Raw genomic sequence first — 25,421 nt, forward strand, 5'->3', positions numbered from 1 at the left:
ACCCTAATAGATCTATCTTATTTGCTTATTGCTGCTGAGTCAGAAATGATGTGGCGCAATGGTCAAGCAAATATGGGTGGATGGTCTATTTCTCAAACTTCCATGGACATTGATAATGGTAACATTTGAAGTCCAGAAAAGCTTTCCCTTCCCAATGGATATAGATCGGCCTTGGTCAACCCGGTTTACCAAAAGGTAAAGGGAAAAGCTAAGTCTGTGATAGTCCCATGTACCATTCCCAAAGAGTCCATATGTTTTCATTGTCAAGAGAAGGGGCATTGGTTGCGAAACTGCCCTATCTACCTGGAAGATCTAAGAGAGAAGAAAAAAAATTAAAGTAGATTTGACTCTACTTCAGGTAAGTCCACTATCTAACTCTGTTAAGTTCCTTAGTGATGATTCTTAATATAAAATGTGACTCGGTTACATTTTGTTTATGTTTGGAAGGATCAAGCAAAGGGAAGGAAACTTAAAGGAAAGGTATCCTGAATCTGATCGCGAAGATAGTTTTCAATCGCATGGTTTAAAGATCGGATTCTTGAACTACCACTTAAGAGTTATGATAAATTGATAGGAAATATGTAATAGCATAGTTTCCATTTAAAGTTTCATTGTAAGGATAAGTTTTCCGCATTTATTAAATAAATTAAATTTTTTTTTTACTTTATTTTATATCTCCTTACAATGACATTTATGGAAAATTGATGTTTGTATGGTTCTAGCAATAAAGGAAATGTGGATTTGATTCTATCATTTGTGGTAATGTCTAAATTGACCAAATAAGGAATATTCTTATCAACCAAGTTTCATGTGGACCGAAACTTGGAATCATGCAAGTTGTATAGTATGATGAATGAGAACTTTCAGCTTTGGAAAATTAATACTAATTCCTTGTTCACATGTGTATGTGAGTCAAGTGAAGGACTAAGGATCCGAGTACAAAGTCTTGTGCACTAGTCAAGTCCGCCACAAAAGATTGATAAGACAATTCATTATGATTTACAAAGGTTTAGTAAATATGGTTATACTTACAAGTTAAGTATAATTCTGAAAAATTGGAAATACTTCGATGTATGACAGAACGAATGAGAAGAATCAAATTAGACAGAAAGATAAAAGTTTCTCAAATTTGAAAATATGGGAGAGTACTTTAGTATCATGTTGTGTGATCATCTTAATGATTAAGAAACCATGTCACAATTGATCATCTAAGGACATATTAGTGCATTCCTATGGTTAAGAAGAGGAATCAAGAATTGCTGAAAGGGTTGAATCAAGAAGATGAGTCGTACTTCGTTCCAAAACAAGTCTTAGAGTGGTACTCCTAGACTGTAAGTTGAGTGACATATCTTAAAGAAAGGTTTATAACACTTTTCAAATGTAAGAGTAAAAGTGTCCTACTCTTGTACATTTGAAATTGGTAAGTTGTGATGTTTTGGATAAAACAAAGACCAACTAAGTCCAATTGTGTGAAGTGTTTTTCCTGATAAAGAATCTGAACTATCTCTTGAATATTTGGCAAGTGAGTCTTATATGTCAAGAGGACAATGGGAGTCTTAAAAGATCTTGGAAAAGGCTTCTAAATCTAATCAAGAAGGGAAAACCTATAAATTTATCACTAGCACACGACTTGAGGTTTATAACCTATCGTGTTGGCATATTCTTATCTCTGTGCCCACTCCAGTTAAAGTTGGCTTTGCATATGAGTTCTGAGAGTTCTCAATTGGTTGCATAACAACCTGGAAGCAATGGAAGGCCTTTGTTGCCAGGCGGCAAGAAATTAAGATTGAGTTCAGTCCATATGAGTTTGGATTTGTCATTATTCTTGTCTTGTGATTATCGTTTTGACAAATTTGCATGGATAAGAACACATACACCATAAAATCTAAGTGTCATAAGGTTTCTTTCCGATTCATGAAAATGATGGTGAGAAAACACTTTCACTAAGTAGATTTTAAGTAGATAACAGTTGTGATACTTGCATTCTCAAAGTCATTAGTGGAGCATGTGTGGTTAACCGACACACTAACATGGACTTGAGAGAAGTGGCAAAAGTCTAAACAATTGAGATTATGATTACAGAATCCCGTTTCATAGTTCTGAAAGTGTTTAGACAGACATATGTGCTACCTAAGGAAAGGTGTATGATTTTGATAAAGTTTTATCAAAATCATCTAGTATCAGAAATGTGAACTTCGGTAAGAAGGTCAACAAAGAATTGATTTCTAGAAGTCCAGGACATGTCAAAGCTAGTGGGAGCATAAGTATTATGCTAATAATCATCATGCAAGTGGGAGCATGATAATTATGATAAGTGTTGCAAGTTAGCAATGTTAATTATAGAAAACAAAAAGGTTTCAATTGGGAAAAGTTGTTTTGCTATAATTAAGGGAGAGGAAACTATACTTCACTTCAATTCTAAAAGCTTAGATTGCGGTTTTAATCATATTTAGTCAAGGATACATATATGAATTTCATGTTGGAATGGCTCAACATAAGGAAATTATATATATATATATATATATATATATATATATATATATATATATATATATATATATATATATATATGGGTCCATTATTTGCGTTCTAAAATTCGATTATGATTACGGCATCCCTCTTCATAATCTGAATTATGAGAACTTGGCAAATAGAAATATTATAGCAAAAATCGTGTCCCATATGCTTCGGATATAGGATCGATTGCATGTGCTATAATATTCATCTGTTCTAAATTTTTCCAAATGCCCAGAGCATCAAGAAGGGAAAAGTACTAGAACTAGATATGACTAATTTGATTAAGCAATTATTGAGGAGAATCTAAGGTTTACCAAAGATTGGTTGCTCAGGGACAGTTGGAAGTATAGTGTTAATTTTAGAAGGACCAGATTGACATATTCTGAAAAGAGACAACTCCTGTTCAAAAGTAATAGTCAAAAGGGAATATGGAAATGTTCCCATAGGTGGAAGCTATTCATTAAATGTGTGTAAGATTAGGGAACTTAATGCAAGAAGAATGTTCAAAGCAATGAACTTTGAATATGAGACTTCGGTTCCATGGAATTGATCTCCATTGGAATACTCTGTAATGTCTGTTGACAAGTCTTTGTGACTTTGTGCGTAGTCATTACAAGAGGACCACTGCATATAAGTTTAGAATCTAACAGATTTAAGTAAACGCCAGGAATCTGGGATTCGTGCATTTGCAGTATGGATTTGGGATTGTGAAATGAGAATCATTGGAAGTATGTTCAATCGATCTATTTCACAGAGTAAAGATCATAGATAAACTTAGTGTGCATACTTGATGTATTTCATAACTAATGTTTAGACAAACATAGTGTGCATACTTGGTGTATGGCATGACTAGTGTTTAGAAAAAACATAGTATACATGCTCGGAGCATGGGACAACTATTGTTTTAATTCAAGTATAAAGTTGATAGTTTGAAACAGTATACAATGGATAATGTGCAATCAATATGGTGATAAATAAAAGGTGGTTTTATTTATATTCATAAGTTCTGAGACCATAGTTGATTCGAATATTCTTGTGTTTCACTTTGCATGTTTTGACCTCCAGAATAACTCAGTCGCTCTTCCTGAATGACTAAGTTATTCAAACCATCCACAGTCGGTCATATGTTGGAAGTAGATATTAATCAAGACTGTCATGAGTTGGATTGTAGAGGTCTAAGATGTTGGACAAGGTGGTGCTACAACGCTCATGAGTGCTCATAAGTTCTGAGTATTGGATTCAACCCACGTTCACTCGTATCACTTCATGGAATTTTATCTCGAGTGATCGTGAGACGGTAATATCATATAAGTGTTCAAACCTAGAGATATGATTTGTTGCCTATGAATTGGTTATACATTGATCGTACGAAACCGCATTGGTAACTCGATGTTATAAAACGTGCCTTTGTGTATGATTCAACAAGTAGTAGAACAAGCATATGAGTCAAAGTTTATCTGTTCCTTCTTGGATTAGAAGTGATATCTGGGCCCCTCGATGATTTTGTTTTGACCTATGTATCGGGCCCGGTCAGAACTAAGTTGATCTGTTTACTTAAGTTCTATGTCAAACAAATCGAAAATCGGGAAACAAACTGCTGGACAATAAGTAAAACATTGTTCCATGTATTTGTCCGGTTGATATCTAGAACGTAAGATTATTTGATCACTTATCTTAAATGGAGTATCATCATCATCTCAATTCCACGAGACCTTGGAAAAAGCTACGATTGCTGGTCGGTTCCTGAAGTCATACTTATAGTTATAGTTATTAGACTTATCCAAGTGGGAGACTGTTGGATTAGGTGTCTAAGTTCATAACTATTTCTTGGTTGTACTTGACCCGACCCGACATGGTTCATTTGGGTTGCATGGCATCATCTATTTGGATAAACTAAAATGAGAGAAATAACACTTATGGTTTATTAATATATTATAAGTTCTAATATATTAATAATATTATTTAATTAGTATTGATCAAGAATTAATCTAGTATTAATTAAGTGATCAAAAGATTACTATTTAAATATATGGGTTGATTATGTAAATCATCTATAACTTGTATAGTGGGCTAAAGGCTCCATGGATTATCAAGTTGGGCTAAGGTCCATAGGATGCTCCATGGGAGTTACAAACCTATGGGTCATGGAAATGAAGAGCCATGTTACATTAGGGTTTACATGGTGTAACCCTAAGTGTAACACACTATATAAAGGATATGAAGCTCACCAAAATCGGCACTAGAAGCAAGATTGAGGGAAAGCCGATTTCTAAGTGTGACATTCTCTCTCAAATTTTATTCCAAGTGCATTTGGTGTTGTGTGAGACATTTGAGGCATCACACTTGGGGTGCTAGGCTCTCAAGATTTTTCAAGGAATCAAATCAATTACAAGGTATGTAACTCTAGCTAACTTTTATGTTTAGAAGTTCCCCATGTATGCTAGATAAGATTATAAACCTTGGAAAAAGTATTTTGCATGTATTATAGACAAACATAGATCCAAGGTTTTCTAGGGTTGCATGTACACTTAGGAGTGTTAGAATGCTCAAAACCCAACAGCACATACAACCCTAAATGCTTTGGATCTAAGTTATCTCAAGTTATACATGCAATTTCATTTTATCCAAAGCATATACCCCAACTAGCATGCAATTGGAGATATACAACATAAAAACTAGTTAGATGAATACCTCTTTGTTGTAGCTTGTAGTTCTTTGCCTTTCAAGAGCTTAGTATCTCAAGTGTGATACCTCTAATAAGTTACAAACAACAAAAGCAAAAGGAAGAGGAAGGCGGAGACCAAACTATAAATATTACTTATTTACCTAATCAGTCCCTGTAAATTTAATCAGTCTCTTTTGATCACTAAATTAATTCCAAATTAATTATTGATCAATACCAATTAAATAATATGATTTATCAATTAATATATTATTCATATAATATATTAATAAATCAAAAATAACCTCTTTCTCAAATATCCATCCTATCAAATTGCTCTGGTGAAGGCAACCCAAAAGGACCATGCTTCTATCGGGTCAAGTGCATACCAATTATAGTTATGAGCTTAGACACCTAATCCAACAGTGGTGCACCAGACTTTCACGGGGTGAAGGACCCCATTGTGGCCAGGAGATGGAGTGCAAACATCGAGTATGCACAGTTGACGAGCTTCTGCCCTGAGGGGTCGAAGGTCTAGTATGATGCGGGATGTTTGAGAGACAGAGCTAGAGACTGGTGGGACGCAGTCAGTGACACGTCGAGATCCCTATCCATTAAGGCTATGACCTAGTCGGACTTTGTGACCAGGTTTAGGGCTGAGTTTCCGCTGGCTTTGGAGCATTTACAACTGGCCAAGGAGTTTCTGGATATGAGGCACACTACTGAGTCGGTGGCGGAGATTACTGCCAAGTTCAGGGATAGGGCCTTGCTGGTGCCTCAGTACTCGGGGGATGAAGAGATGAGGAAGACCGAGTACCACGATATGTTGAGAGCTGACATCCGGACACATGTCTGCTACTCGGCATGCCCGACTTTGGATGACATGATTGCGAGGGCGAGGGAGAGGGATATTGATATAGAGCACATCAGGAAGAGGAAGGCGGAGACTAGGCAGGCGACTGGAGTTTTGGGGAAGAAACCCAAGGGATTCGACTCTAGATCAAAAGGCCAGAAGGGTCGGGGCGGCTGTGGGAAATGCGGCAAGACTGGGCACTTTGGCAGGGATTGTACTGCTCCTACTACCACCTTTCAGACATCAGACCTTATTTACTTTCATTGCAATCAGAAGGGCCATAAAAAGGCCAACTGCCTGAGGTTGACATCTGTAGCGCCAGTGGTGGCGCCAGCTCCAGCGACCCTGCGGATCACATATGGCCGACATAGCAAGACAGATGCTCCAATGGTGAGGAGTCGAGCCTTCCAGTTGACCGCCGAGGAGGTGCGTGACACACCGGATGTGGTTACGGGTATGTTTCTTCTCTCTTTCTTTATTTATATGTCAGTTTTGATATTTATCTTTTATGTTTCATGTATTCTGTTAGGATCGTTCCATGTGAACGGTATTACAGTATTGGTGTTATTTGATTTGGGAGCTACCCGATCATTTGTATCCCTTGCACTCAGCAAGAGGTTTGTTGAGTCTTCAGGCACATTGGATTGTCCATTAGAGGTTGATATTACGAACGACCGGTCCGTCCGAGCATCATAGGTTTTCATATATTGCGTCTTGAGGTTGTATGAAGAGCGTTACCTCATGGATTGGGTTCCCATTCCTTTGCATGGGAACAAGGGCATCATAGGCATGGACTGGTTGAGCCCTAATGGGGAGGTGATCACCTGTGACCTGCAGTTGGTTCGGGTCAGGACCCCAAGTGGGGAAAAGTTGCTGATTCAAAGCAAGAGGCTACAACGTGGGCCGACTCTGTGTTCAGCAGTGAGGGCTAAGCGCTACCTTCAGCAGGGTTGCACAGGTTATGTCGCCTACGTTATGGATCCCGGGAGGTGGGTAAGGTGACCGTGAGCGATGTGTCAGTTGTGCGGGAGTACCCGGATGTGTTCCCAGAGGAGTTGCTTGGGATACCTCTAGAGAGACAGGTGGAGTTCCAGATTGACCTAGTTGCTGGTGCGGCGCCAATAGCCAAGGCACCATATCGGTTGGCTCTTCCCGAGATGCAGGAGTTGTCTACACAGTTGCATGAGCTGTTAGACAAGTGATTTATCAGGTCGAGCAGTTCGCATTGGGGATCCTCGATATTGTTTGTGAAGAAGAATGACGGGTCCCACCGGAGGTGCATAGATTACCGAGAGCTGAATAAGGTAACGGTGAAGAACCGTTACCCACTCCCGAGGATCGATGATCTTTTCGACCAGCTACAGGGGCTATCTTGGTTTTCCAAGATCGATTTGCGTTTAGGCCATCACCAAATGAGAGTCAGAGACGAGGATGTATAGAAGACTGCTTTCCGGACTCGCTATGGTCATTACGAGTTCGTGGTGATGCCCTTCGGGCTCACCACAGCCCCTACCATGTTCATGGACCTCATGAACCGTGTATGAAGACCGATGTTGGATCGGTCTGTGATTGTCTTTATTGATGACATCTTGGTTTACTCCAAGATGCAGGAGCAACACGAGGAGCACTTGCAAGAGGTGTTGGATACTCTGAGGAAGGAGAGCTTGTACGCCAAGTTCTCCAAGTGCGAGTTTTGGTTGCGCGAGGTGCAGTTTCTGGGGCACCTTGTCAACCAGAACATTATTCTGGTCGACCCGGCCAAGGTGGAGGCCATGATGAGAAGGGAGGTCCCGAAGTCTCCATCTGATATTCAGAGTTTCCTCTGATTAACATGCTATTATCAGAGATTCATTCAGGCTTTCTCCAAGATAGCGGTACCACTGACCCGACTGACGAAGAAGGTTGTTTTCCGCTGGGGACCTGAGCAGCAGGCAGCGTTCGAGACTTTTGAGGCAGATGTTGCGCGAGGCGCCGATCTTAGCCTTGCCAGAGGGCGTTGATGATTTTGCGATATTTTGTGATGCGTCCATCTCGGGTTTGGGCGCAGTGTTGATGTAGAGGGGGCACGTCATCTCCTACGCTTCGAGGAAGCTAAAGCCTCATGAGGCGAATTACCCGACGCACGATCTAGAGCTGGGGGCGGTTGTTTTTGCCCTCAAGATTTGGAGACACCGCCTATATGGGGTCCGTTGTACCATTTACACGGATGACAAGAGCCTGAGGTATCTGATGGATGAGCCAAATCTGAACATGAGACAGTGGAGATGGTTGGATGTGGTGAAGGACTACGACTTTGAGATCATCTACCACCCGGAGAAGGCCAATTTTATGGCTGATGCACTCAGCCGCAAGGCATTCGTATCCCTGATCAGAGACATCTGCCTCTGGATGACAATAGTGACTCCACTTTTGGAGCAGATCCGGGAAGCCTAGAAGGAGGCTATGAAGGAGGAACACCAGAAGAGTGAGCATATCGTGGATCAGGTTTCCTCCTTCGACTATGATAGTCACGGGCTATTGACACTCCATGGTAGAGTGTGGGTTCCATATCATGGAGGTGTGCTCTAGGTTTTGATGGAGGAGGTGCACAAATCAAGGTTTTCTATCCATCCCGGGGCGACGAAGATGTATAGAGATCTTCGTCCTGATTATTAGTGGCCTTGCATTAAGCGGGATGTGGCTTGGTACGTGGATAGGTGCTTGACCTGCAGGAAGGTCAAGGCCGAACACCAGAGACCTCAAGACAAGATACAGCCGTTGGACATTCCTGTGTGGAAATGGGAGGATATTACTATTAATTTCACCACGAAGCTTCCCAGGACCGCACGGGGAGTGGATTCGATTTGGTTCATCGTGGATCGGTTGACCAAGAGCGCCCACTTCATCCCGATTCAGGAGAGCATTTCAGCCGAGAAGCTGGCCGACATCTACATTAGAGAGGTAGTAGCTCGTCACGGGGTGCCAGTTTCTATGATTTCTGACCGAGACGTACGGTTCACTTCCATATTCTGGAAGAAATTTCATGGCGAGTTGGGTACTCGTCTGCACTTTAGCATGGTGTTTCACCCGCAGACGGATAGTCAGAGTGAGCGGACCATCCATAATCTGGAGGATATGCTGCGGGCGTTCGTTTGAGACTTCGGTGGTAGCTGGGATACCTACCTTCCCCTCGTAGAGTTTTCCTACAATAATAGCTACCATGCCAGTATCGACTGACCTCCCTTCGAGATGCTCTACGGGAGGAAGTGCAGGACCCCAATATACTGGGGTGAGATCGGTCAGAGATTCATGGGGAGTACCGAGGTGGTACTCAAGATGACAGAGAAGATCCAACAGGTCCGGAGCAGACTCCAAACGGCCCAGATTCGATAGAATACCTACGCCGACAGGCGTTGATCTGACCTGGAATTCTAGGTAGGAGACATGGTCCTCCTGAAGGTGTCACCTTGGAAAGGTGTCATCCGGTTCAGGAAGCGGGGCAAGTTGGGCCCAAGGTACATCGGACCGTTCAGGGTACTGGCTCGGGTGGCCGGGTTACGTACCGACTAGATCTGCCAGCCGAGCTTAGTCAGATCAACAACACCTTTCATGTCTCCCAGCTGCGGAAGTGCTTCGTGGATGACTCAGCATTTGTGTTGTTAGAGGATATTCAGGTGGATGACAGCCTGAACTACATCGAGAGACCCATAGCTATTCTCGACAAAAAGACGAAGGCTCTGAGAAACAAGGAAGTAGAGTTGGTGAAGGTGCAGTGGCAGCACTGTAAGGGCTCAGAATGGGCATGGGAGCCAGAAGACGAGATGAGGGAGCATTACCCCGAGTTATTCCCGGCAGCAGCAGCAGACTTCGAGGACGAAGTCTAATTCAAGTGGGGGAGATTTTTAACATCCGAGATTAATAAGGTACTAATTATATTATTATTAGCTTAATGAATAGAATTGGTTTGGGCTAGGACCATTGGATCCTTGTCTTTGGGCTGAGAAGTGTCGTATGCGGGGCGTACAATGCCAAGTACGCTCAACGTACTCATGAGATGAAGACGCGCATGCCATGCACGTATGCCCACCATACCAGAGGGTACGCGCAGCGTATGCATGCAGATGCTAAAACCATAAAATTTAGGGTTTGATCCCTATAGAAAGAACCTTATGCCCTTAGTCCAGCCTCCCTCTCACCCTTAGACATCCACCACGAAACCCCTAACCCACATTTGTGTAATCTTGTGATTTGGTAGCCATTTGAGAGCATTTTGGTGTTGTTTTGGTGCTTTGGAAGAGAAAGAAGTTTGAAGAAGAAGCAAGGATTCAAAGGGAGCTTGTAGATCCAGGGGATTAGCACCATTTCTATCTCAATTGAGGTATCAAGCTTCAAACTTGAACATTGCATGCTTAGTTACATTGTTGGGGTGTTTTATGGGTTAATTTTACTCCATTGTTGGGTTTTCTTGCATCTTGTTACTTTCAGACCAAAAGAGCTATCCTTTTGAGCTCTTTGAAGCACTTAGAGTCATAAAAATCGGACCTTGATGGTTAAGCCACAACCATGCAAGTGTTTGATGGTCACAAAGTTTGTTAAAGGACCAAAATCATGTTTTGGCCCCCATCCATGCATGATAGCACATAAAGTTTGTGACTTTATGGTTTAGGATATCTTAAAGGACCTGGATCTACATTCTGGATGTGAGGACTTAATGGATTAAGTCACAAATGGATCTCCAAGGAAGTTGGCCAGTACGCTGGGCGTACACCCTGGTACGCTGCGCATATTGGGTCAACTTCCCGCTTTTGGTCAAGGTCAGCATACGCTGGGCGTACGTGCCAGGTACGCCCTGTGTACGTATGTAGAGTGGCAAACTTGGGTCTTTGGGCCTGAGAAGTTTGGGCCTGGACAGTTGGGCCCCATGGCCCACTGTGGAGTAGAGTTTCTGGGCCTAGAACTGAGACTTAAAGTATTGGGTCTTTTGGGCCATATTGGGCCACTCGAATTTATTTATTTGGGCTAAGGATTTATTGGGCTTGTGATAAGGCCCATTTGAGGAGTTGGTCCCAATTTAGAAAATTAAGCCATTAGTGGGTTGGGAAAGATAAGATGGAATTGGGCCTTAGGTATGGTCCGAATTAGACCAAGGGGTAAAATGGTCATTTTACCCTAAGAAGTATTATGGATTTTAACTAAGTGTTGTTATGATAATGATAGTCGGGGAGTCATCGGAGCAGCTCTTATAGATTCCTTTCCGTGATATTCGACACTCAGCTTTACGAGGTTAGTTATGTACCAGTAGAAGTGCGTCTAAGGCACCAATGCCGGCCCACTAGTAGGTGATTATAGTCGAGATGATTGTCTTTGTGATAATTGTCTGGTATGCCACTATCTGTTATGTTTTAAGTGCTAGTATTCTATGTTATTATGTGGTAGTGGTAGGGGTGAAATAGTCCCAGTATCCGGTTGAAAGAGACCGAAGGGGTAGGCCATCACCCAGATATGCTAGGCAGTATCCGGTTGAAAGAGACCGAAGGGGTAAGCCACCACCCAGATATGCTAGGCGGTTACCGGTTGAAAGAGACCGAAGGGGTAGGTCGGGCACCCAGGTATGCCTGACAGTATGTTAATGTATGGTATGTGGTATGATGGAGGAACTCACTAAGCTTCGTGCTTACGGTTTTCAGTTTTGGTTTCAGGTACTTCTGCTTCGAAGGGGAAGGAGCCGGCATGACTGCAGCGCATCACACCACGATTTTCTGCACTATGATGTTTTTTGGATTTGTACTCTGACATTATTATTATCTTATGACATGCTTTTGAGACATATGACTTATGGGTTTTTATGAAATGAGATAAATTTATGATGTTTTCAATAATCTTTTTTATGAACTATTAAATCAAAAAAACGAAATTTTTGGTCTCGGATCCTGGGATGTTACATGTACTACTGAAAGCACAGGACCTGTACCCGAGACAAGAGTAGACCTTAGAACTTTAAGGAGTCCAATGAGGAGGAATCCCTTCGAAGTTCTTTATCGATTGTTTCTATGTTGTAGTTTCAGTTGAGGATCGTGATGACTACACGAGGAGGTTCAGGTTTGGGATCGGGTTCTGGTTCGGGTTCAGGTTCTGGTGATTTTTAATACCGTCAAGGAGGGGATTATGGAGATCATGGAGGAGCGACTCAGATCATTTCGAGCCGAGATTTTCGCAGGTCAGATTGAGACTCAAACTCCCTCGTTCCGGGAGTTCAAGGCATGTAGGGCGCCTGAGTTCTTTGGGGCTAAGGACCCCATTGCTAGCCACCGTTGGATCACTGACATGGAGAATGCTCAACGCATGAGCTTTTGCCTCGAGGCGGCAAAGGTGGGATTCACATCCTGCTTGCTGAGGGACCGAGCGCAGGATTGGTGGGAGGAAGTTACCCGAGCGGTTGGTACGGCGGCTATTATAGTGATGGCTTGGGAGGAATTTGTGCAAAGGTTCTATCAGGAGTTTACACCGGCCATTGAGGTGCAATAGCTGGTGAGGGAGTTCCAGGACCTTCTCCAGACTACAGATATTATGGCGGAGATCACCGCCAAATTCAAGGAGAGGGCATTGCTAGTTCTGCAGTATGTTGCGGATGAGGAGATGAGGAAGACGATATATCATGCCATGATGAGGGATGATATCAGGGAGTTCATGAGTTTCTCATGTCGCAAGACCCATAATGATATGACTGAGAAGGCCCGTGAGCAGGAAATCGAGTTGGAGCTCCGGACGAAGTGAAAGTCGGAGCAGGTGCAGACAGCAGTGGGCCAGGCCAATAAAACCCAAGACCTCAGATACTTCTAGCAGAGGCCAACAGGGTCGGGGCCATTGTGCCAAGTGTAGCAAGCTGCACAGTGGGGCCTGTCGGCTAGGAGGCTCGATATGTTACATTTGTGGTTAGTCGGGCCACATGAGCAGGGAGTGCCCCAAGAAAGGTTTGATTTGTTTTCACTACAACCAGACCAGCTATAAAAAGGCCGATTGTTCGAGGTTGTCTGGGGGAGCACTGGTGGCGCCTACGCCAGAAACCTTGAGGATTACCGATGATCGCCAGGGCAAGGCGGAGATTCCTTTGGTGAAGAGCAGAACATTTCAATTGAACTTTTTCATCTCAAAGTTCTTATCTTGTGGAGTACTACGATTTTTCTTTTAATGAATTTAGCCGAAACTCAACCAATTTCTTTATACCATTTTGATGTTAATTACGTTAGTTAAACAGTTGATTTTTACATTTTTTAAAATCATAACTCCTCCAATCAGAGTCGGATTTTTACAAAGTTTATATCCTTGGGGTCACGTTATTATGTATTTTCCGAATACACTAACCATTATTAATAGCGGTATGACTTTTTTCTCACTCATTTTTTACTATATTAACCTTTTTCTTTTTATAAGTCATATCATATCTGAACATATTTTATGTAATATGAAAAATTCTATTGCTTCTATTTGTGTATGCTAAACTCTAGTGACGGTTGTTTGACGAGAAATTTCTCAGTTGTCACAATAGACTACTAGGTTAATACCCGTGGAAACCACATATGAAAAAGAAAAACATTATTGATAATTTCAAATTATAATTACTAATCAATGATTTGCAAAAAATTATTAATTGACAAATATATAAGTTTTGTTTGTAAGTTTATAATGAGTAAATAAACGACAGAGAAGAACATGAGCGGAAGTTGATATACGCGTCGAGTCGTCAAATTAAATATCAAGTCCCATTCAAAATTTGAGAATCAAATTTGTTGGATATAAAGTGCTGCGTCAATGGGCTATTTAGTTTGTTTATTTTGTAAACGGGTTGGTCCTGTCCACCCGTCTTTCATTTATTAGGGTTAGAGTATTTATGGTGCATACATGCATCATAGTTTAGCAACTCTGATATTATCTTGTGACCCTAATCACGCCTCTATAGTAGCAATCTTAATCGAGTTCTTCTGAGGCTGTGACATTTGAATCATTCAACATATTTTGAATCATCGTTGTGTTCTAATTTTAATCTGTTTGAATCTAAACGATCTTTCAAGGATTTTCATCCTAACAATTTGTATCAGAGCAGGAGACTATGTAATCTATACGCATCTCTTCTGTTTACAGAGTTATTAGGGTTTCCGTTAATATAGGATCTTCTTCGGTTGTTATTATAAGTTATCGTGACGGTGTTCAGTGATCTTGATATTACCCTAAAAATATTTGAGTTTACACATCTTATTCTTAACAGGTTTCAAAGAAAATATTATCATGTAGCACGACGATTCTCACATCAACTCCATAAATCTTTCTAGCAGCATTGGATCGACAACTAGGATCCCCATTCTATTTCCCAATGAATACGAAGTACGGGCGCTTCACTTTGAAGATTATGTTCTTTGTTTGGAGGACAATGGTTATCTTATATTGGATGCTATCACTCGGGGTGCTTTTGTTCACACTGGAACCAGAAGAGTCATTAAGACTCAATCTGATTATAGTAAACTACTTCTCGATGTGAAGGATGTTCCACAAGATGAAAAGGAAAAACTGATCAGCAATGTTAAGGCAATGAGGATCATTCAATTTGCTTTTCCCGCCGATACCTTTCGTCTAGTTAGTTCATGTGATACTGCAAAAGCTATCTGGGATAGGCTCAAGGAACTTTACTCCACTGATGCAGATTTTGAACACTCTACTCAGACACTCCTGCTTTCTGAGTTTGGTGCCTTCACACAAAAGCCTGAACAAAGTCTAAGTCAAACATTCAATCGCTACAATCATCTTCTCAGTAAGATGCTGAAACATGGTATTGGACGTGAAGTAATTGAACAAAAAGTCACACTTATGAACAGGCTTCGATCTGAGTGGAAGGCAGTAGTTTCAACGGTCAAGGCACATGAACAGTTCAAAAATTATACTTTAGAAAAGCTGGTTGGAATCCTGAAGGCACATGAAGATGAGGTAACAAAAGAAGCAAAAGTTGTATCAGGAATGGGATCTCTGGCCCTAGTTGCGAATGGCAAGAAAGTTACAGAAGAAGGATTTGAATCCCATCTTTCAGAATGCGAGCTTACGAATGAAGAATATGCATTAATGGTGTCGAATCTAAAGCGGTTCGCAAAGAACAAGTTTCCATCCAACAGGAACCGTAACTGGCAGGGTAGTTATAGTTCTGAGAAGGTAAAAGAGGAAAGTGCGAACGGTTCTCAAAAGGAGGAAGACAAGAAGCAAAAGAAGGTCATGGGTGACTCTGGCTATGACTGCAACTACTGTCATGGTAAAAACCACCTGGCCAAGGAATGCATGATGCGAAGGTTGAATGAGAAGAAGGAAGGAAAAGATGATGAAGCTTACTACATGCGAAAGCTCGAAGAGATCAAGAAGAAAAATAATAGTGATAAATATATTCCTCTTTAATTGTGCAGGAAAATGATGATGAGAATGAGTTTGGAGGAGTGGAAGTTTGGTCCACTGATTCTGAAAAAAATGAGGTCCGCATGCCTACGCATGGCAAGGCGTTCGTTGCGAAAGAAGAGAGTTCGCAGTTCAGAGGAAGATGCTTGATTGTAACCAATGAGGTGTCATAGATGAAGGGGTATGCCACTGATGGTGGAAGAGGAGATGATAGTTGTTTCGCAACAAGGCCAGTTCCTGAACAGATTAATGAATGTGAACAGATGATACGAAAGGTAAATCTTATTCTTGAATCTATCAATATACGTGTGTCAAAATATGAAACTAAATTAAATGACTTAAAATTCACCTTTTCAAGCATTAGGTAGAGTTTAAAAAGAACTCGTTTGACAAACACTAACCTAACCGATCAAATCAGCAGGGTTTTATCGAAAAGTGATGAGAGGCACATATGGATAGAGAAGATTGAGTCGGATTTTTCTAAGTCCAGGGATCAATTGATTTATTTGCAACGAGACAATTTAATGCTTTTGAAACAACATAACATTTTATGTTTGATTGCTAAAAGGATTTATTTCAATATTACTCAGTAGCACCTTGATTCTGAGATTGGTAAGAAAATTCACAAGATGATCTTACTATTTCTTGAGTTAAAGGAAGACGAAATTGACATCGATTGTTATAAATGCGAATCCATCATTTCGTCTGACGAAACTTCTGATGCTTACATGGTAAGACTGGAAAGAATTGAATCATACATTAAGTCCACAGACCATAAAAACATGTTAAAACAACTTTTTGATGAAAATGACAAGAAGCAAATAAAATCTGATACTATACAAAAGTTCGATTCATTGAGTGCCAAATTGAGTTCAGATAATAAAATTAATGTCGAAAATACATCTGAATTCAATGAGGACAGTGATATGAGAAAAATTTCTGTAGAGGATGAAGTTGATTGCTCAGAATTTGTGAAAAATGAAACCGAACCTGCGAAAGCTTTAATTTTAGAAAACTCTGTTGAGTTCACACGTATTTCTCAAGATAAACCTGAAATTTTAAAAGCTAAAGCAACGGTTTTTCCTAAAGTGCAAACTGTCCCTAACCAAGTATTTTCTACTAAAGGACTGGACAAAAACCAAACAGTTCAATTAACATCCCTCGTAGATGATGACGACAACGATGGATGTGATGAGTACTTCTGGTCTGCTCCAATAGACAATGCATACGAAACCATAGATTTGTCAGAAAAGAACTCTTGGAGAGTGAAAGGAAGATATATGGCAGAACCACTGAACAATCTCTCAAGCTATGAGAAAGGAAGTCCAAGTGGAACCAAGGACATTCAAAGAGAACCTACATCAGTGAAGAACGAATCTCATGTAAGAAAGTCGAAACCTAAGGCAAACATCCACAAATCCTCAGCACAACTTGCAGCTCAAAAACGAAAAAGGAAATCCCAAAATCCCAACTATGTTTGCAATGATAAACACTCCAATCGAAATGCGAAAGCTCCTTCGTTGGCGAACCCCAGACAATCTTCACGTTCTCACTTTCGCAGTCCACATGAATCTGAACAGAAAGTTGTTCAAAAACCTGTCTTTTCAAAGAAGCCTGTGGAGAAACCAAAACCTCATCATTCTCAACCCACGAAAGCTTCATCCAAAGACGTTAAATGAAAAGGAAAGTTGGTATCGAATCATGTAGTTCCAACCAAGGAATCGACTACTAACTCGAAGAAAGTTGAAAAAGAGTTCGTAAAGAATCAAATCAAAAATACACAAAAACAATCATTTCCAAAAGAAACGAACGTAAAAGATAATAGGATAAAACTTTTCACGATAACAAAGAAAGATAAAACCACATTAGTTAAACGTACTTATATGGTTGATGTTGCAATTACTTTTCCCCTTTCTGTAAGAGGCTCACAAGGACCCAAGCAACTTTGGGTTCCTAAATCTGCTTGATTTTCGTAGGTAATACGTGACGAGCAGTTTGACTCTGAATGGTATATCGACAGTGGCTGCTCACGTCACATGACTGGGAGTAAGGAAGAGTTGTGAGAGTTTCGGGCTCTCAAAGATGACGGAAATGATAAATATCAGAATAACTCTTTTGGAAGGATTAAAGGTTATGGGATGATAACGAATGTAGATTTTTTTATTCGTAAGGTGGCATTTGTAGAAGGCTTGCAACACAACCTCATAAGTGTTTTTCAGTTGGTTATGGGAACGGGCTTAAAGGTTTCATTTGATGACGAAAGGTCTGAAATCATAGAAAAGAAGACAAAAGTAGTCCTTCTAAAGTCGCGAGCGCAAAGGAGAAATGTATCCGTTAAATATGAATCCAATACGAGGGAAGCCTGTCATGTGCTTACTTACAAAAGCTCACTCAGACGATAGTTGGCTTTGACATAGAAGACTTTCGCATCTCAACTTCAAATACATCAACAAGCTTGTTCTTGGTGATCACGTACGAGGACTTCCTCTCCTTAAATTTGATAAGAATCATTTATGTCAAGCTTGTGAAATGGGGAAGCAAAGTAGGAAAAGTCATCCAACGATAGTAAACACGAAAGTCATTGAACCACTAGAACTTCTACATATCGACCTTTGTGGCCCTTCTGCAATTGAAAGTGTTGGTGGTAGTAAGTACATTCTTGTCATAGTTGATGATTTTTCACGTTTCACTTGGGTGTACTTTCTTAAACAGAAATCTGAGTCGACACCAAAACTCAAGGATTTCATAAACCAAATGGAGCTTCAACTTCGTAAGGTGGTTCGCAATATTCGCAGTGACAATGGTTTGAAATTCAAAAACCAAGTGTTTGAAGAATTCCTTGCTGAGAAGGGAGTCACACACAATTTTTCTCCTCCCTATACTCCACAATAGAATGGTGTAGTTGACAGGCAAAACCGCTCCTTGTGCGAGGCTGCGAGAACCATGCTATCTTTCGCATGTCTGCCTCTCTATTTCTTGGCGGATGCGATTGCGACTGCTTATGAAATAATAAATAATCACAAACCTAACGTTAATTTTTTCATGTATTTCGTTCCAGGTGTTTCATCTTCAACTCCAAGGAACAAGGAGATTCGATGCGAAAACTGACGAGGGTATATTTTTGGGATATTCGTTGACCTCTAAGGCTTATAGGGTTCTCAACAAACGATACAAGAAGATGGAGGAAACCTACTATGTCACGTTCGATGAAAATTACTTAAAGAGGATTGAATCGAATGAAAGTCAATCAAAGGAGATCTTTCCAAAACCAAGTCCAGCAACGATTCCTCTCTCCAATATTTATGAGGAATTCATGTTACTCTTTGACGAGCCAGAGAAGGCTATTTCATCCGAATCAAAAGCAACTGACAAGAAAGAGGATGAATTGAAGAAAATAATTGATGACACTAAGAAGGATATGCACAAACAGCCTCCAAGTGCGAACGTCCCTCAAGACACGAATACTACATTCCAAGGGGAGAATTCCGATTCCAATGCAAGTTTTCAGGGGGAGCAATCTGCACGATAAGATACAAACATTCCATTGCAGGGGGAGGGTTTTACTTCGTCCTTTTCTTCTGAACCACTTTCTGATAAAGATACATCACCTCCCACAATGACTCACGAACCTCCATTTGTAGGAGACACTTCAATTTCTAAAGTAGAAGAACTCTCATCATTCGAGGGGGAGAATAAAGATGTGAATGATGATTCGGATGTACAATCAGAGTTTGAGGAGGTAAACGCTGAATTGGATCCCTCTTATGATCCGAATTATCCTCATCCGACCAAATGGACCAGAGATCATCCGAAAACCCAGGTGATTGGTGAGTCTTCTGCAGGAGTGCTCACGAGATCCCAACAAAAAGCTAAACAAACTGCATTATTGTCTAAAGTGGAATTTTGTATGTTTTATTCGTTCATCTACAAGGTTGAACCCAACACCGTCAACGTTTCTCTTGATCATTCTGATTGGGTGCAAGAGATGCTAGACGAACTCAATGAGTTCGAACGAAACAAGGTTTGGAGGTAAATTCCCACTCCACCTGATGCATCAGTTGTAGGCTTGAAATGGGTATTTCGTAATAAGCTGGATAAAGAAGGAAAGGAGATCAGAAACAAGGCGAGACTTATTGTCAAGGGATATTGCCAGGAAGAAGGCATTGACTACGAAGAAACCTACGCACCTGTTGAAAGGTTGGAATCCGTTCGCATCGTCTTGGCATATGCATCGCACAAGAACTTAGAAGTGTTTCAGATGGATGTCAAATGTGCATTCTAGAATGGGGAACTTGAAGAGATAGTGTATGTGGAACAGCTACCTGGGTTCGTAAACGAAATGTATCCTAATCACTGTTACATTCTTGACAAGGCTGTTTACAGTCTGTAGCAAGCTCCAAGAGCCTGGTACAAAACTCTTACTAGATTCTTAAAATTGTCTAAATTTAAACAAGCTTCAGTTTACCCAACCTTCTTTTATAAGAAAGAGGGTGACCACTTGATGATTGTCCAAATTTATGTTGATGACATTATCTTTGGTTCTACTAGTCCCAGCCTAACAGTTGAATTCCGAAAGTTGATGGAAACTAAATTTGAGATAAGCTCCATGGGTCCAATTAACTTTTTCCTTGGACTGAACATTAGACAGAGTCAGGACGGTATCTTTATTAACCAGGAGGCTTACACGAAGAATCTACTTGCAAAGTTTGGTGTAAGGCCCTGAGATCTAGGATCTTAACCAGTGATCAAGCAATCTAACAATCAAACAAGATAAGAACGGAGTATAAGAAGATTAAACCAAGCCTTTCACACGTTTATATCAAAGAAACGTCGAGTACAAATTGGACACACACAAATAACCGTAAACTCTGTGGACTGACAAATCCTACTGACAGACTCTGACACGCCCTATATATAGGGGAAAGGCTGGCCATAAACAGACTAATGACCGTAAACACATCCAAACAAATCTATTTCATTACAAAAGACCCATTAAGACCTATACATCAGATAGCCTAGCCCAAACCATAAACTAGACCCTTCAATCTCCCCCTTGGTTTGAGGCTAGCTTTGACTTAGTCCTTTTCAACGATCAGCACATCGGACCCCCCCCCCATCGCTCCACGCCACATCTCTTTTGTGATGATATCCACAACCATTGATGTGTATTCTTTAGCAGCACTCTCGAAGATCTCTTCAGCCACTTTGATCTGATGTTGTGCCAAATGATGAATATCCCACTTTCCGAATTGAAGTAGGTCTCTTTTGTCGAACAGGCGAAAGCAACCATCTTGAAACTTAATGATGGCAGACGCAGTGGTTTCATCATAGACCTAGTAATGCATATTCGCAAAAGATCCATCACAGAAGTTCTGCAACACAGGAATCTGCCTAACCTGGTTGGTTAGTGGCCACATCACAGTCTGGAAAGGCTTATTTGTCTTGGGATCCAGTATGTCAGGGAATCTTTTAATGATAGACCCAACAGTCTTCATGTTAGGAAATCCCTTCTTTACTTGGTTCTCCAAATAGAGCTTGAAATGAGTTTCCCGTGGATCACCTGATGGATTTGCAAATGGAGCATTGGATAGTTCTGAAAGATCAACCCTTGTACATGAACTGAAATCATGGATGTATTTATAATACTCCACGTTTGAGCTTTTGCGTCTCACTATCCACATGTTTAACCTGTCATGAAAGCCCCATGAGACAATTCCTGATCTATTACCGTACTTGTGTCCAAATCTTTTCTTTTCAAGATCAGTGACGGTGACTTTGGGTTGATCTGCAGGAGCGTTCTGATCTGAGCTCTTCTTGAAAAATAGTTGCTTTTTCTTGTCAGATGCTGCTAATTTGGCGCGTTTTAGTGCAGCAACGTTGGGCGTTTGAACTGGTTCCTTTTCAAAGCGATCAACGATCCGAGGTCTTCGTTCAGTGGGCGGGTCAACAGGGGGATCTTGAGATGACTGGCCAGCATTGAATTGTTGAAAGGATGATTTGAACTTGTCGCCAAGTTCCTCTGCCAGTTTCTTCTTCAAGTCAAAGTAGCTCTAGATAAGGTGCCCAGGTGTGTTTGCAGATCAGATATTCGCTTTGATTTCAGAGTCTTATCTGCTTCAAGATCAACAACACGAATGTTAAGCTGAGCTTTTTCGGCTTCAAGATCAGCTACACGAATATCAAGCTCAATGTTTTTCTGGTTTAGCACGCCGATCTCCTTTCTAAGTTCGTGCATGGTGGAATCATCCTCTCCTGAGTGGCTTTCCTTTATAAAAATTCCTTTAGCGCGGGAGGAAGGCATTGAGCTTTGTTGTTGGGCCAGATGCATAGAAAGCCTCTCAGAGGCAGCATCATGAGAAGGGCTAGGAGGAGGTGATCACGGGGGAGCTGATGAAACACCAACTTGAAAAATGGTGCTTGGTCCTTCGTGGAATGGTACAGATGAATCAGCAGCAAAAGTAGTTGTTGGATTAGTTGTTGGTTGAGTCAGATGGCCTTGAGATTGATCTTGAATGAATACTTCCGGTCTCGGATCAAGTCTTCTCCTTTTCAACGGAGACTGGGAGGTCTGAGTCATCAACAGTTCACTCACAGATGGCTCAGTAGTAGGAATAACATCCTCAAGGGGAGGAATCCCTGAAGTTGTCTCTATAGGTGTTGCAGTGTCATCCATTTGGTTGGAAGTAAGAGGCGTTGTTTCAAGAACTTCTTTTGTATCCCTTATCTCAGTTGCTGGATGAGCAACATCACAGATATTGTCAAAAAAACGAGTCAAGGTCTTCATTGGAAAAGAGGTTATCATTTCCTCCAAAATTTAGAGAAATTCCATCCTTGTCATAACCTGAAAGATCAAAATCATTAAACAAATCATCATCATCTCCTTCTTTTTCAGTTGCATCCTCCATCATTCCCTCATTGTAGTCACTCTCAACATGCATAGATTGCAAGTTATGCTCTTCAGCCACTATAGCCACAGGTGTAACTACATTATCTTCGTGATCTGATACAGGAATAACATCTTCTTCGGAAATGACATCGTCTTCATAAATTATGCGGTCTAAAGACTCATGAGACTCAGATGTCTCACTTGAATCGGCAAACATACCAAACTTCACTAGGGGATACTTTCCTTGAAACGTAACTTTTCCCATTCGGTTTTGCTTGATTAGCCCGACAGTGTTTGGCCCAAGAGACTTCATGTCAAGAGTTTCTCCTTCTTTAACCATCGCAGGAAATTGCTCGTTGATGAACACTTGAATGAACCTTGGATACATCAAGAACTTGTCCCCTGTTTTTCCTTTGATGTTTATAGTCAGCTCGTCAAGGATGAACTCGGAGAAGTTGAAATCCAATCCCGCAACAAGTGAAACGATGGCAGTTGTGTTCCTTAAAGAAATTTCATCCGCGCCAGATTTTCTTCCTGATATGCAGCTCACAAAGACATGAGCTAAGAACCTCCAGTACGGTGGAAGCAGCTTCTTCATTGTCGGAGGAAAAACGCCTTCATAGCCCATATTGTTAAGAAGTTCCTGAACTTGATCGGTTTCAATCTTAGTAGGGAAGGTAGATTGACCGTCGATTTTCAGAACATCCCTGATGAATTGTTCTATGATGATGATTTTGTAATGCTTTACTATAGCTTCAACAGATAGAGTTCCATCTTCTCCTTTCTTTATGTCAGCTGACCTCCATAATTCTTTGATTAAGCCTTGATAAATTGTTTGATTCACAGTAAGAGCAGTGTTCAGGCAACATTCCTTTAAACCATGTATCATTGACTTGAACTCTCCATGAGCAACAGGAGGATCAACAAAAAGAATTGCCAAGTTGTGACTGTCTGCGAATTTGAGTTCTGCCATTTCGATCTGCACTAAACCAAGCCAAGTGAGAAAACAGTTTATTTAAACATTTAAAATTGATGTTTTACTCATGCTGCAGTTCAATTTGGCTTTTAAGTGAAACACACGAAGAAAAATCAATTTTGTTGACCAAACAGAGTTTACGGTCAAAGGGAGTTCACGGCCGTAAACTGCGTGGCCATATACTGCCTGGCCGTAAACTGCCTGGCCGTAAACTGTCTAGCCGTAAACGCCGATAGTTCGATTTTTCTTCGATTATACTCTCAATACATGTCGATTCGATGCGAAAATGGCACTCTGAGGATCGAAAATAGCATACCTTCTGATACAAACGATCAATTTCATGAAAACAACACAAAATTTTTTTAGAGAGAGAGAGAATAAGAGAGAGTTTACGGCTGAGGGAAACAAAGAAATGAGGAAGTAAAGAGTTTTCGGCTGGACACTCCTCCTTATATACTTGGACCAAGATCCATGGGCTGTAACCCATAATGCTTTAAAAATAAAGTCCAATACCCAAAAAAAATTAAAAATAAAACATTTTGAGGACAAAACAAAATAAAATAAAATAAAATAAAAATAAAATGAAACAAATTTTTTAAAAACAAACTAAAATATTATTATTATTATTATTATTATTATTATTATTATTGTTTTTAATATTTGAAAAATTAAAATAAAATAAAATGAAAAATTAAAAAATAAAATTGAAATTAAAATGAATTAACACTAATTTCACCTCAACTAACGCTAATAATATTTTTGTGATATTGGGATCAAAGTTATTAGACAGCCTTAATCCACTTATCGGTATTTTTACCTTCATGTCCATGTCTGGTCGATCGTCGGTATTGTGGTCCACTTAAACACGAAGGTTGTGACAAATTTAGGACATACTATAAGTGACAAGACATTAGATCCTATGAACTTAGATAATATTCCTAAAAGACCATTCAGCTGACGACGACCAAGGATATTGTTGTCCACCTAAATTAAGCAGCGAGATCTACAGACAACCTATAAATGTTCAATTTTAGTTGTACTAGAACGTGTTTCCCGCTTCCTGATATCAAAGACTTCCAGAATACTCCTTACTTCAGATGAGCAGACAATTATTAAGGAAGAAGTCAGATTTAGAATGCATATGTTGTACACTCAGGTCGGATCTCTTCCAATCACGCAGAGAGTGATACATATGACTAACTAGAGTTTAGAGGGATTGAGAAGTAGAAGGTTGCATATGCTTTGTACCAGGTCGGATTGTTTTTCACGCAAAGGAGACAGCATACGGCTAACATAAAGGAAGAATAGCATAGAAGAAGATGCAGAGAGATAGAGTTGCATATGTTGCAGTCCAGGTCGGATCTTTCGATCACACAGAGGAGGTAACATATGACTGACAGTAAGAAAGAAAGAAAATAACTTTCTACTGACCTAATTTATCAGAATTCCCTAGTGGCCCCGTCAATACCGGAATTAAGGACAAAGTCCGCACATCGAGGAAAAGTTAATCCACAGTTCTAGATACAGATCATTTAATGTATCCGCAGATTCCCATGTATATCTCTCTGCTCAACCTACCCAAGCGTCGTATTGTCATGCTAAATGGAACTATCTAGGTCAAGATTTGTCAGGTCTCTAAATTCCTTAAATTCATCTGATCCTAGTTAAGTCCATTTTAAAAACTTTCGTGCCTACCAGCGCATCGAACACAAAGCTTAGACAATTCAACTTTGCTACCTTACACAGATTTAGATTGCCTGTTATCACATGATTATATCACTTCCCAACACATCACCTACAAACAAAAACTATCAGCAACATATTTTTGATTTTCTGATTTTCTAATGTTTTTGGATTTTTCTTAAGATTTCTAATTTTTGTTTGGTTTTTGTTTATTTCTCCCCCTAAATTTGTGCATGGGTGAGAATGAAATTAAAATGCACAAATTTAAAGTAACCTAAAGAAAAAATTAGTCCTCAAAACGCAGCATTTTCAAAAAACTCACAAGAACATCGAATCGAGCTTTGTTAAACGGCTTTGCGAACAGATCCACCACATTATTAGCAGAGGGAACTTGTTCCAGCCGAATGAGCGAACGCTCATAACAATCTCTGATGAA

The 25,421-nt window shown here is 40.4% G+C and overlaps 1 protein-coding gene across 1 annotated transcript; it reads left to right on the forward strand.

Annotated features, from left to right (window-relative positions):
* The first annotated feature begins 17,969 nt into the window (after nucleotides 1-17,969).
* Nucleotides 17,970-19,722, forward strand: LOC145105638 (uncharacterized). Its single transcript, XM_079042725.1, has 6 exons — nucleotides 17,970-18,077; nucleotides 18,153-18,293; nucleotides 18,499-18,940; nucleotides 19,169-19,260; nucleotides 19,372-19,461; nucleotides 19,531-19,722. The coding sequence occupies exons 1-6, from the start codon at nucleotides 17,970-17,972 to the stop codon at nucleotides 19,720-19,722; spliced, it is 1,065 nt and encodes a 354-aa protein (XP_078898851.1).
* Nucleotides 19,723-25,421: the final 5,699 nt, after the last annotated feature.

The sequence above is a fragment of the Lactuca virosa genome, chromosome 4, assembly GCF_052849685.1.
Source record: "Lactuca virosa cultivar CGN04683 chromosome 4, Lactuca_virosa_CGN04683_v6, whole genome shotgun sequence".
Taxonomy (NCBI): Eukaryota; Viridiplantae; Streptophyta; class Magnoliopsida; order Asterales; family Asteraceae; genus Lactuca; species Lactuca virosa.